General features: G+C 47.5%; 1 protein-coding gene across 7 annotated transcripts in view; it reads left to right on the top strand.

The window, feature by feature from the left end:
- The window catches only part of RBM20 (RNA binding motif protein 20), a 189,295-nt gene that overhangs the window by 128,303 nt on the left and 46,728 nt on the right, over positions 1-14,264 (top strand). For 4 of the 7 annotated variants that reach the window (XM_070633039.1, XM_070633051.1, XM_070633041.1 and 1 more), the window contains exons 2-5: positions 5,853-6,942; positions 8,397-8,458; positions 10,396-10,487; positions 10,853-10,950. In XM_070633039.1, the coding sequence (XP_070489140.1) occupies positions 5,853-6,942; positions 8,397-8,458; positions 10,396-10,487; positions 10,853-10,950 (1,342 nt within the window). Of the gene's footprint in view, positions 1-2,930; positions 3,987-5,852; positions 6,943-8,396; positions 8,459-10,395; positions 10,488-10,852; positions 10,951-14,264 lie in introns of those variants that run through there. The other 3 variants (XM_070633049.1, XM_070633075.1, XM_070633064.1) reach the window with 2 other exon arrangements.

The raw sequence follows: 14,264 nt of genomic DNA, 5'->3' as shown, positions 1-14,264 counted from the left end.
CAGCTGATGCATCTTTGCATCTGTAGATGGATTAATAAGCCCAGGATGTTTGTAAGTTTTTGTTCAGAGTTCAGGGACAGCCCTTGAGTTGGCCTTTTCTTTCTTTTGTTACACTTCTCTAAAACGGCTGAGGCTTGAACCACTTCCTCCTGTGCTTTGCTGCCTTGTGCTTACCTCTGTCGGAATATTCATCACTCTCTGCGTTGGTCTGTCTCCCCTGAGACCTCAGGAAGATTTCTCTTTTCCAATCTCTGTATTCCCACCACCTAGCAGCTTTCCCTGGCTCGTAATAGATGCATAATCCATGTGGGCTGAGTGGACAGACTCATGAATGCCTTGTTGGCCCTTTGATGGAGTCAGAGCAGAGGCCCCACGGCCACTGCCTGTGTCTTGGACGCTCTCCTTTCCTTTCAGAACAGGATAGATTATATCACAAAAGTCTCGCTGAATTTCCAGCACCCTGGCTCAAATGGAGGAAGGACACTTTGCCTCACTCCTTGTACCCAAATACTAATCCATCATTTCATCCTGCTTGGGACTCACAATAAAATGTGAAAGAGCTTTGGGACAAATAATGAGCATTGTCAAGCTGGGACAGCTGTTGCACTCTCCCGGTGGATACAATATTTTGCACATCCTTTTGACACTATGGAATTAAACCATTAGAAACAGTTTTCATCTGGATCTCCTAAATCTCTTGGCATTAAAGGGTAACTAGTTCTCCTTCATATTATATTTTGTTTTTAAAACTCTTGAGAGAAATGCTGCTTTAATTTAAAACAACAACAACAACAACAACTTTCTAAGCAAGCAGGAACCAAAGCTTTTAATGTTCTTATGCACTGTGAATTCTTTGTAACAATTAATGGCTCAGAAAGGGGACCTCAGCCCTGGGGGCAGTGAGCCTTGTAGAGGCCTGGATGAATCAGAGTGGCTGGCTGAGGTTTCTTCTGTGGGTGTGGACCAGCCTTCTCTGTGGCTGTGTGATAGATAGTCTAGGTCTGTGCCGGATGCTCGGGTAATGTAACTCACTGTCCTGCTCTTCCGCATCCTCAGATCTGATGCTTAACCGTGTTACTGCAAACAGGGCTGCTGCACACAGTTTAGCAGAGAGGATGAGGCAGGTGCATAGAACCTAGCCCCCTACCCACTCCCCAGACAAGGGGGCATGCCTGCTATCGCCTCTGGCGCTTATGGCGGTCACAGAAGTGGTCTGTATCTTTGCATTTCTCCAGTGCCCAATATCTCTCTGAACAGAAGGACGGACCACAGATAAATACGGGTAGAGGTGATAATGTGGTGATGAAATAGATGGTCCTGGGGCTTAGTTAGGGTTTTTGGGACAAGGCTGTTTTGTGGGGCACTAGAAGCTGGTTTGAATGATTTGGGTTCTCATTAAGGTTTTACTGCTACCCAGTTATATGGCTAGGGCAAGTCACTTTCTCTCTTTGTTAATAAAGGGAGTGGATGAATTGATCTCTAAAGATCTGCAATTCTAAGCTTTCCCAGGTTGCCATTGCTCCAGCTGGATAAAGAAAGCTGACTTTGAAAAGGAAGAGACCTCTGGGTTTTTCTGGCTTGTACAGAATTGGCTCCTGGCTAAGTTCTCAGAGGGTCTTCGGATGCCCAGTCAGTTGGTCTGAGCTCCCCAGGACCTCAGGGGGCATGAATTCACACCGACAAGATCCAGCCAATGTCCCCACACCCACCACTGCCTCTCTGAGTGGAAGCCTCTTTGCATCTAATTGTCTTGGTGGATTGTATTAGCCTCCTATTGCTGCTGTAACAAATTACTATAAATTTAGTGGCTTACATCAACATAAATTTCTTATCTAATGGTTCTAGAGGTCGAAAGTCCAAAATCAGTCTCACCGGACGAAAGTAAAGGTGTCAGCAGGGCTGGTTCCTTCTGGAGGCTCTAGGGGAACATTTATTCCCTTGCCTTTTTCAGTATCTAGAGAGTGCCTGCATTTCCTTGGCTCATGGCCCCTTCTTCCATCTTCAAAGCCAGCAACACAGCATCCTCTCTCCTCTCTAACCTCTGCTTCCATCCTTACATCTTCTCTCTCTGACTCTGATCCTCCTGCCTCCATTTTATGATGCTTGTTATTACATTGGGCCTACCCAGACAATCCAGGATAATTTCACTGTCTCAAGATCCTTAATTTAATCACACCTGCAGAGTTCCCTTTACCGTGTAATTCACGGGTTCTGAGAATTAGAACGTGGATATCTTTGGGGGGAGCCATTATTCAGCCTACCACAGGGATTATCCATTCAAATTCAAAACCTAGATTCAGACAGGGAGAAGAGTATCTTTGAACTCCTGCTTTGAAGTGGGGAATTGAAGACAGTCCCCTACGTGGGTGACTCTGTACCTGCTTGCAGTTTTAGCTGTAAACAACAGCAAAATCCATTTGCTTTCTGGGTGTATTTAGGTTCTTCTCTTTGAATTATTTGAGGGCCTTTATCCACAGAAATCCTCTCAAAAGAGGTGTCCATATCTCCTTAAGCCACCATGAGCCATGCTTATCATCTTCCTTCTTTGTTCTGTTCACCCTCCAAGTGTGAGGCAGTGTGTCAGGGAAACACGAGAATCTTAAAGACATGCTCCCTTCCCTTGTGGAACTTAAGTCTAATGGAGGAGAAAGACTCATAAGCAATTAGTTTTAAAACAAGGCAGAGTGTGCTAAGTGATGTAACAGTGACAAGTCAAGGTAGTGGGAAGACAGGAGGGTGACATAGTCCTAGACCCTAGGGGTGTCAGATCATATGCCCCAATTTTTGGCTCAGAAATATGGTGGCTATACGGACCTGAATTTTAGGTTATTAACTCTTGTAGGCTAAGAATTTGAAAGCTTTTAAGGCTCTTAAAAAAAATAGGATGATGTGTCTTTTTTTGTTTATCTAAGGGTGTTTGGTTCAAAAGAGGTATCTAGTTCTCTGATGATTCATGTGAAATCACTTCTACTCAAGGTTGATTAAGGTTGGGGACAATAAGAATTTGCTAGGCAAAGTGGAAGTTGGGAAGAAAATCTGGCTAGTCTTCTTATTTCATGCTGGATCTGAATGGGTACACTTCTATAACCTCAGCCGTACCCAGAAAAGCACTGGTTTCCATAGCTGACCCACAAATACCCAGCGTGGTTGGCTTTCCTAGTTGGAAAGACAGCTCTTCCTCCAGTGTGCTTTCAGAGGTGAAGGGAAATCTCTAGCAAGAGCTCCCTCCAGCCTAGAACACAGTTTTAGAAAATACAGCTGACTTCTCTGGGAAAAACAAAAGCAACCTTGTCTTATTCTGGCCATGGAAACCAAGTTGGCACCTCATTATCGCCTTGTTAGCAAGGACAGGCTACGTTGTGGACAAACCTGGGAAGGGTTGGCCCTGTGTGAGCAGGGTTTTGAGTTAAGCTTAATTGCTCTTCTAAAGCTCAGCTACTTAATGCTACACAAGTAGAAATCTATCATCAGACTCTTGACCATCCTCCTCTTCCTTTCATATTCTCGCCTACGTAGACTATTAGCGCTTCCCCAACTCTGCTGCTGCCATGATTTGTGTCTGAGCCACACCAAGGCTTGGCTGCAACCAGCACAACCACCCAGAGGAGAAAAGTCTGTAACCACATTTAACCTTGATCCCCGCAACGCTCCAATATCTTAAAATGCAGCCAGCTTGTTCTGCCCTTGGAGCACAGCTCAGCTGCTGTCTGGGTGAAGGTAGTGTCTCTTTAATGACTTATAGAAAATTCTTGATTTCTCACAGAATGGGAGAGAGTAACCCAAAGTCATTTTAATCTGGCTCTGAAATGTGTTTTGTACTTGTACTTGAATGTGGATGTGCCTGATGTTCTGAGAACTAACTTCAATCAAAACAGTGAAGCAGCCCAAGAAGATGTACCCAGGTTGGGCTGAGAAGCTGCACACTTAACCAGCTGTGCCCCTTCGTCTTTCAAAGCCTGGCTGGGGTTTGAATCCTACTCTGTCTGGTGAGTCTGTGCTCACCAACAGTGAGTGGTCATTAAGTGGGTCACCTAATCCCTCTGGGCTTTAGGTTCTTGCCCTGCAAAGTTGGGGTGAAAATTACCTACCCCATAGGACTCATCGAGAGGACTATGAGATAACGTAGACTGAGCACTGGTCACACAGTAGTGTTGCAGTAAGTGCGAGAATCTCTCCCACTTGCCTTCCTCGCCACCTGCCTCCCACCATTCTCTCAGGCCCATGAAAAGTGTCAGCCTAACCAGAAGCTCTCTTTCCTCAAAGTGTCTCTAAAATGGGAAAGGTGTGACTTGTCCAATGATTTCCACGCCTCCCTTTTTTTCCTCACCCGTGCCTAGCCCCCAGCCTCTCTCCTTTGTTTCCTCATCATCAGACTTTTACTGTACAGAGCCTGTGACAGTGGAGACCTTGTCTAAAGTGTCCCCGCTTTGCAATTTCTGCCCCACACTTCCATAGGCATGCTGAATGTACAGCCTGGGCTGCCCACGGTAATCCCAACATCAAATGCACAGTCCCGTTCTACCCATTAACATGTCGTGGGAATTCCAGTTCATCAACATCCCAAACACATTTCCTGATTACATCCACCCCTGCCCCCCGGAAGGGGAGTTTAAAGCCCGGGAAAAGTGGTCTTACAGAAGAGCCCAGACCATAGTAACCACATATCCCAGACTTTCTGGGAAACTGTCCCCTTTCCAGACCATGCATCCTGGGTTTTGGTCCAGAAAACACCATAACCAACCAACAGAGGTCACATGAAAGGCACATGTCAGACAGAACACCCCCACAATAAGGTTCTGTGAGAGCCCACTACTGCTTACGACTCAAGTTCAGACTCCTCACTTGCAGTTTTTTTGGTTATTCCTTTTGCTAGTTGGGTTTGAGAGTGCCTTGAAGGAAGCCTGATTCTTGCTGCTTTTGGACGTGAAATGAGGATAAGGGTGAAAATGTGTTTGGCACAAACGTATACACAATTCACTATGTATGCAATTTCAAAGGCTGCTTTTTACACTTAACATTAGAGTATATGGATTTCCTCATGTGCCTAAATGTTTTTTGACTTTACCAAATCCAAGATAGTGTCTACCATTGGCAATGATGGCGGTGGGCTTGGGTAGGAAGAGCAGACACCCAAGGGGGATTTAGTGGGTTGGAATGTTTTCTATCTTAAGCTTGGTGCTGGGTACAGTTTTTTGAATGTCTTAAATATTACATAATAAAATAGAAATTTACACCAATAGTAATGGTTACTTAGCATTTCATTTAGTAGATATATCTCATAATTTACTCAGTTTAAAGCCTGCTCTCCCCCCATCATATATTTGTAATTTTCAACTTTGGACTCTTAAATAACATAGTATTATTAAACGTCTTTGGGCATCAACTTTTGTCTGCGTTTTAGCTTATTTTCTTAGGATAGGTTTACAGAATTAAATTACTGGGTCAAAGAATGTGGCTGTGAGTGCATATTGCCAGACTACTTTTTAACAAAGTTGCATGAGTTTAGATTATCATTGACATTGTGCCCATTCCACTTTCTCTCACCAGGACTGAGTGCTGTTACTAAAAAGAAAATATTTGCTATTCTGCTAGGCAAATATTTGTTTCTAATGGTTTTAGCTTGTATCTCTTTGATAACTAGTGAGATTGAAAATTCTGTCATCAAATAATTTTTCTATTGGAGTTTTTTAAAATTGATGTGTGTGTGTGAGTGCAGATTTTTGCAGACTCACACGTAGGGCCAGTGTGGGCAGCTGTTGTTTATATAGGGGGACCACAGATAAGCGAAGAAAGGGCCCCTTAACCCCCTTGGTGAAAACCAAGTGTGCATCTAGCCCTTTGTCTTCCTGCAGTGCCGCCAAGCTCCTGGACAAGAACCCCTTCTCGGTCAGTAACGCGAATCCTCTGCTGCCTTCACCTGCCAGTCTCCAACTGGCTCAACTGCAAGCCCAGCTCACCCTCCACCGGCTGAAGCTGGCACAGACAGCCGTCACCAACAACACTGCGGCCGCCACGGTCCTAAACCAGGTCCTCTCCAAAGTGGCCATGTCTCAGCCTCTCTTCAATCAGCTGAGGCATCCGTCTGTGATCAGTGCCCCCCCCAGCCACGCCGGGGTGCCCCAACACGCTGCAGCCATGCCCAGTGCCCGGTTCCCCTCGAATGCACTTGCCTTCTCTCCCCCCGGCCAGACACGAGGCCCAGGACCCTCTGTGAGCCTTCCCAGCCAGCCCCCTAATGCCATGGTGATGCATCCTTTCAGCGGGGTCATGCCTCAGACCCCCACCCAGCCAGCGGTCCTCTTGGGCCTTGGCAAGCCTGGGCCCACTCCTGCTGCAGCGGGATTCTACGAGTATGGCAAAGCCAGCTCCGGCCAGGCCTATGGCTCTGAAACGGACGGTCAGCCCAGCTTCCTGCCAGCCTCGGCCTCCACCTCGGGCAGCGTGACCTATGAAGGGCACTACAGCCACTCAGGGCAAGATGGCCAAGCTGCCTTTCCCAAGGACTTCTACGGACCCAACTCCCAAGGGTCGCATGTGGCAGGCGGATTTACAGCTGAGCAGGCCGGGGGCGTGAAAGGCGAGGTAGGTCCTCTGCTGCAGGGTCCAAGCAGCCAGTGGGAGAGCCCCCACGGCTTCTCTGGCCAAAGCAAGCCTGCTCTTACAGCAGGCCCCACCCTGTGGCCTCCACCCCCCAGCCAGCCCTATGAGCTGTATGACCCCGAGGAGCCCACCCCAGACAGGACCCCTCCTTCCTTCGGGGGTCGGCTAAACAACAGCAAACAGGGTTTCAGCGGTGCCCGGCGGCGGCGGGCCAAGGAGGAGCAGGCGATGCTGTCCGTGCGGCCCCTGCAGGCTCAGGAGCTGAATGACTTTCACGGTGTGGCCCCCCTCCACCTGCCACACATCTGTAGCATCTGCGACAAGAAGGTGTTTGATTTGAAGGTGAGTCGTCCTAAGGCAGTCTGGGAGCCACAGCTGAAGCCTGGGTGGGCTTTCCACCACAGCCCACTTCTCACTACTCATGAGCAAGGCACTGTTACATCTGGGGGATGGATAACAGAATTTTGCCATCAGTACCCTTGATTAAAATCACAGGTATTAGAACCAAAATTCATTTCAGAAATGTTTCAGGGCCAGTCCCTTGCTTTAAAGCCAGTAATAGATTCTTAGCCATGTTTATAGGTGAGAAGGCTAGAGCTGAGTTGGGGATCAAGTGATCCTACCTGGGTACAGAGAAGGGACTCAGGAACTGGGGTCTCCTGCCTCCTTGAAGAGGACTTTCCCTCTGTGCTATGCCTAGAAGCTACTCTTCCTGGAGTACATACATTGTTCTGAGTATGAAAGGGGAGAAAAAAGTTAGCAGAATTTTGATCAGGGGCAAGAGAGTAATTCTAGGTGAGACCTAGACACATTACAATAGAGGGCCTCAGCCTCCCCATCTGCAAAATGGAGATAGAGCCTCATGACACCTTCCCAGTGGTTGTAAAATGCTTTGGGTCCCTGCAAACAAAGGTCCATTATAGTGTAAATTGCCCCCTCAAATGTATTGATGATGCAGTGAAATATTGCAAAGCAATAATAATTCTAATAGTTCACATATATTACACCCTTTCTGTGTGTCATCACTAACTCTAAGAGGCGGATACTATTATTATTCTCATTTTGCAGATGAGAAAACTGAGGACCAGAGACATGAAATGACTTACCCAGGGCCCTTTAGCTAGAAAGTGGCAGAGTGGAGATCCCAGCGTGGTCTGACCCTCCCAGAGCCTGGGCCTGTCAAGCACGGGGCTGCACTGCCTCCCTTCTCTCACCCCATCCGCAGAGCATAAGAATCTCTGCTTAGTGGGAGTCACACCACAGGGTGTCATTCACCTCTTCTTGGGTCATGTGGTGCAAGTGCATCCCTGTCACTCAGGTGGGACACACCCTCTCACCTCCAGTCTCGGGAGGGGCCTGACCAACATTGGGAGGTAATGCGGGATTTTGTCTATCATAAGCCTTTTCTAAGGTTTCAACTCACTATGAATCCATCTGCCAGATTATCCCAACTGGTTATAGAAATGAGTGGGGTCTCTCTCGGGGAGGAAAGTGGGACGTGTGGTGGAACCAAGGGTGCACTGAGAGAGGAAGAGGATGGGATTTGTGCATCTGAGCCCCTGTCCAAGATGGCAGTGGATGTGCAGGTCTGGCCTATGGAGTCAGGGCTGAATGGGGAAGCAGGAGTCCGGGAGGAACCTGGGAGGGAGAGGAGGAGGACAGGGAGATGTATTTGCAAGGTTGGTCCAGCCTCTCGGCCCTCTGAGCTCCTGCCTGGCTGCGGAAGCCGGCTCTTATCCCCTGCCTTCTCATGGACTCAGTTCTCCTTGGGTCATTTTTCTTTCCTTCTGGCCTAGGACTGGGAGCTGCACGTGAAAGGGAAACTGCACACTCAGAAATGCCTGGTCTTCTCTGAAAAGTGAGTGCTGTCCGTGAGAACAGGTCCATGCATGCACTCAGCAAGTGTTCACTGCGCATCTACTGTGTGTCATGTTCTGTTCTAGGTGCTGGGGAAACAGTAGAGGACAAAACAGGCCAAATCCCTGTCCTCAAGGAGCTTACACTTAGTGGGGGTGGGCGGGGGGTGGGGGGAACAGGTGATAAAGAAAATAAACAAGTGCATTATATAGCATCCCTGGTGGTAAATGCTAAGCAGACAACAGCAGGGCAGGGCAGGAAGTATGTGTGTGTGTGTGTGTGTGTGCATGCATGCATGTGCGTGTGTGTGCATGTGCGTGCATGCGTGCATGCATGTGTGTGTGTGCACGCGTGTGTGTGTGTGTGTGCACTTTAAATAGGGTGGTCAGGGAAGGGCCTCACTGAGGACACTCAGGAGGGGATGGAATGCACCTGTGGCTGTCTTGGGGACATGCACTCCTGGCAGAGGGAATAGCAAGTTTGAAGGCCCTGGGATGCTCAGGCAACATCAGTGTGACCAGAGCAGGGTTCCAGGGTGAGGAGCCGGGGAGGTGCAAGGGCACAGATCCTGAGTGTTGGGGCTGGTTGTGAGGACTTTCGTTTTGCTGTGAGTGTGACTGGAGCATTGGAGGGCCGAGCAAAGGAGTGATGTGCTCTGGCTCCACTGAACGGGACCCTAGCTGCTGTGCCGAGAACAAAAGCGGCGGGTCAAGGGCAGACCCCCAGAAACCAGAAAGGAGGGGGCTGCGGTAATCCAGGCGAGAAAGAGGGCACATGGCCCAGGATGGAGAACACAGGACTGGGGTTAAGTGTTTCAAGATGAGCGCGTTCAAAAGGCCTCTCTTTCTTAGCATTCACAATAGCCAAGTGGTGGAAGCAAGCCAAATGTCCACCGACAGATGAATAAGTAAACAAAATGTGGTATATCCATACAGGGGAATGGCTTTAAAAAGGAAGGGAATCCTGACACACGCAACAACATGGATGAACCTTGAGGACATTATGCTAAGTGAAATAAGCCAGTCACAAAAAGACAAATATCGTATGATTCCACTTATAGGAGGTACCAAGAGTAGTCAGGTTCATAGAAAGAAAGTAGGATGGTGGTTGCTAGGGGCTGTGGGGAGGGGGAAACGGGGAGCTAGTGTTTAATAGGTACAGAGTTTCAGCAAGACGAAAAGAGTTCTGGAAATGGGTGGTGGTGATGGTTGCAAAACAATGTGAATATGCTTAATGCCACTGAACTGGACACTTAAAAATAGCTAAGATGGTGAATTTTATGTTATGTGTATTTTGCCATGATTTAAAAAATAATTTGAAAAAGGTCTCCTATTTATGGCTCCCTTGTTTTATATTGTGGTAAAATTCACATAAGACTCACCATTTTGACCATTTTAAAGTGAACGATTCAGTGGTATTTTGCACATTCACAGGGTTGTGCAAATGTTACCACAATCTAGTTCCCACACATTTTCATCACCAGCAAGGGAAACCCCATCCCCATTAAGTAGTCACCCCCCATTCCTCCCTCCCCTCCCTCATCTGCTTTCTATCTCCATGGATTTGCCCCTTCTGGACATTTCATATAAATGGAATCATTTAATACTTGGCCTTTTGTGACTGGATTTTTTCACTTAGCAAAATATTTTCAGGGTTCATCCATGTTGTAGCAGGTACAACCTTTTTATGGCTGAATAATATTCTGTTGTATGTATATACCACATTTTGTTTATCCACTCATCTTTGGATGTATGTCTGGGTTGTTTCTACCTTTTGGCTGTGGTGAATAATGCTGCTATGAACATTCACATATGAGGTTTTGTTTGAACGTCTATTTTCAACTATTTCGAGTCCTCGCCTAGGGGAGCGGGCTGTCTGGCTCACGTGTTGTTCTTTAACTTATTGAGGCCCTGGTTCCCCCTTTTCCCCCTTCTCCAGCGCCGGTGTCCGTTGTGTACTCGGTTCAGCAGAGGGAACCCTGTGTCCTTCTCCCAACAGCACAGCCGTTTATAACCCTGTTGGGAATGAAGGTGAGTAAGACGCTTCAGGTCAGCCACTTGAAGCAGGAACCAGCTCCTGAAGGCTCATTATGTCGTGTCTTGAATAACCAAACTGCCCTGATGTTCCCGCCTGATATATATCTACACAGCAAACAGATCCCAAGACACTAAAATGCACGGGCCTGCTGGCTGGGTTCTTCAACATTTTCTGACACGCTTTAGTTGTAAAGCTTGGCTGGTTATCAACATGCCCAGAGATATATTCACATTGATCACTAATTAATATGTTAAAGGACACTTTCATTGTTCTCTTCCCACTTATGTCCTAATAATGACTTTTGAAGGTACAGAAAATGCCTAGGTTTTCACCTGGCTTTGTGTAATTTATCATTTAGATTATGCCTCAAATCTTGCAACATCCTATGCGGCCGTTCCAGCAAGGCCATTTGCTCAGTCAAATCCTGCATTTCCTTCAGCTTCCCCGGGGACAAATGTGAGTACAGAAGCATTTTCTCTATTGTCCTTGTCACCATCAGAGCATTTGCATTGCCTGCTATGCCTGGTGTAGTGGTACAGAGGAGGCCGGGATGAAGCAGGTACAGACGTGGCTTTGTGCTGTGCAGGAGAACATGTCCCCAGACAGAGGTCGAGAGCTGTTCCATTCAGTCCAGCCAGTGCTGAAACACGCAGATAAAAAAGCTGACATAAATTCTTTAAGTCAAAAGCACTCAGAGGCTCTCTGGCATTGGGCACTGGTTTAGAAAAAGAAGTTTGAGCTTTTCTGTGTGTGTGTTTTTAAAGACTTCTTGATGTTTTATTGAAGTGGACTGTTTCCTATGAGAAGGTAGTTCTGAAACTTGAACCTGAAAGAGAAAATGTTTTTGAAAGTAGGGACCAGGCCCTAATGGTCTATCTGGCCCCTTGGGGAAATGGCTGCACCTGTGTAACACTTCGCTTTCAGTTGTGTTTGCGCTCCTCTCTCTCTACAACATGCACTTTAGGCCCCCAAAGCTCTAAGGCTTCCATCCCTCCTTTTTCCACTGGTTGTGACAACTCCCTTTCTCTCTTCGGTTTCCTGTTTTCCTACTGAGTGTAGCCCCTTCCCCCAGGAGCTGTTGGCTTCTCTGCTCCTCCCCTGGGAACACAAGGAAGGAGATGGGAGATGTGGAACCAACTGTAAAACAAAATGCATGTGGCTGAACCCTGCTAAAGGGCGCATCTGCGTGTTTTTGCCTGTGCCTGTGTTTTTTTCCGTTCCTGATGTGAGCAGCTGCAGCCTCTTTCTCTCTCCTCATGCAATGAGAGAGCACACGCTCACGAGAGCAGGCCGCCATGTGCTGTCCCCTCCACATGTCCCCGTGCCATGCCCTCCATGTGTCTGGGCCTTTGCGCAAAACTCGGAAAGGGTAAGCCGAGAAGAGTAGGTGTCAGGCCCTGGGGGTGAGTGAGTGGAGAGGTGAGGAGGTTCATGACAGAAGTTGAGGCCTGCCTGGGCCAAGATCTCTACTCGTTTGTGTCTGTTTGTTTGTGATGTTTAATGGGAGAAGTGCTTCCAGAGAGAGCCCCCGTCTGCAAACCCATGTTTTGGTGAAAGAGAATTTTGTCATTTCCCACTTTGTACTCTCCATGTTCAGGACCACGTCTGCTCAGTGGCCACTTGGGGTCAGTCCCAGGAGAGCAGAATGGCTGGGTTCAGTGAAGCCTGTTGTTTGTCTTTGAGGTCAGACTCCTAATTACATGGCCTTATGTCTCAATGTGGGTGCTGGCAGCTCTGGGGCCTGTTTGCCCCCACTGTGGACCATGGAGGCATCTCTGTGCCCACAACCCTGCTCTGAGACCCCAGCACTGAGGGGAAGCAGACTGTGACTGAGATGCAGGAGGCTGGATTGGGTGGCAGGTGGGCCAGGGGTCTGGGCATAGTAAAGAGAGCTGATGTCAACTGAGCCCCTATATAAAGGGGAGGGCGCTGAGTGGGGTGAGGAGAGGCCAGGGCAAGACAGCTCTCATGCTCAACCCCACCCTTGGCCAATGACCAGTGAACCAGAGGCCCTTTCCTGTGCATGCGGAGTCAAGAGACCTAATTTCAGGTCTTAGTTCTGGAACCCACCAGCTGTGTGGTCTCAGGCAAGTCACCTTACTTCTCTGAGGCTCTGTTTTCTTAAATGGGGTCCATAACACCCCTAGTAATGACTTTTGAGGGTAAAATAAATGATAGGTTTTCACCTGGCTTGTGTAATTGATAGTTTTGATTATGCCTCAGATCTTGGAACATCATATGTTGACCATGTATGATCAAAGCCAGAAGGTGGGAGCAAGGCTCAGTGTGGACCAGAGTTGTCCTGTACTTGCGAGGATCAAATAAGACTACATATGTGACCATGATTTGTGAACTGTGCAGTGCATAGGAAGTAACAATGGCTATTATTGAGTAACGAGACCCCCCCCCTTTTTTCTTTTTTTTTGGTGAGGAAGATTAGCCCTGAGCTAACATCTGCGCTAGTCTTCCTCTATTTTTTTTTTTTAAAGATTTTATTTTTTTCCTTTTTTCTCCCCAAAGTCCCCCGGTACATAGTTGTATATTCTTAGTTGTGGGTCCTTCTAGTTGTGGCATGTGGGATGCCACCTCAGCATGGTTCGATGAGCAATGCCATGTCCACGCCCAGGATTCGAACCGACGAAACACTGGGCCGCCTGCAGCGGAGCACGCAAACTTAACCACTCAGCCATGGGGCTGGTCTCCTTCCTCTATTTTTTGTATGTGGGTCACTGCCACAGCATGGCTGCTGATGAGTGGTGTAGGTCTCTGCCCAAGATCGGAACCTGTGAACCCGCCCTGCCGAAGAGGAGTGCGCAGGACTCAACCACTATGCCACAGGGCCAGCCCTGTGTAAGAAGACCTTTTAAGCCCTGTTTTGGGGTAACCTATCCTGTCAAGGCTGGCTCTGTCTGCTGGCCATGTGACTGTGGGCAAGTCTCAGTATCAGTGTTCCTCACCCACAAATCTGTCTAGTAAACCCTGTAGTCACAGCTGCCTGAATGCAGGTGTGTCTCTCTTTAGGAAAACCTGAAATACAAAAATATTGACATTTGAAGACAAGCTGAGAATTGAAGAGCTGATTAATCTGCGACTGAAAGATACTTTGCAAGTCTCCTTTAAGTAGCAGGGGAGTCCCTCAGAGAAATTATTGATTTTTTTTCTGCCTACAAATAATGACCTTCAAAAATAAACCAATAAATCAAGGAGTGATTACTCTGTTATCAAAAGATACTTTGCGAGGCTCAGATGAGGGCCAAGTGAGCAACTTTTACATACACATTTTTATTGTTTTTTCATGCATAATTTATGCTTTTTGCAAAAATTCAAATGGAAAAGAAATCTTTAATAAGGATGGTAAAATTCTCCATTAACCCCCTCCCAGTCTCCCCAGAGAACCCATGAAGGCTTTGATGCATCCTCCAGAAGTGTTTTCTGGTCCTGTGCCAGGGCTTTTTCTGTCTGATTCCACTTACATCCATCTTTTCAGAAACACATCTTGTTGAGTAAAGCCAGAACCAGCCAGAACTCCACCATTATAATAACACCATTGTTTGTGGAGCAGAGAGCACTTGCTGCTTCTAAAGCTCTGTTTTTAAGCCGGAGAACAAAGTGACACTTGGCTCCAGGAATGAGCCTTCAGAAGGTCTCTGAACTGCTACAAAACCTAAAACCACCGCGAAACCATCTACCACCTCCACCAGCCCCAGGCTTAGCTGAACTTACACTTGTCTCAATTCCGTGGGAGTGCGAGCCTTTCGTTTCCATGGTTA

The sequence above is a fragment of the Equus przewalskii genome, chromosome 1, assembly GCF_037783145.1.
Source record: "Equus przewalskii isolate Varuska chromosome 1, EquPr2, whole genome shotgun sequence".
Taxonomy (NCBI): Eukaryota; Metazoa; Chordata; class Mammalia; order Perissodactyla; family Equidae; genus Equus; species Equus przewalskii.
The sequence above is the reverse complement of the archived record's forward strand: the minus strand, read 5'-3'. Positions and strand labels throughout refer to the sequence as shown.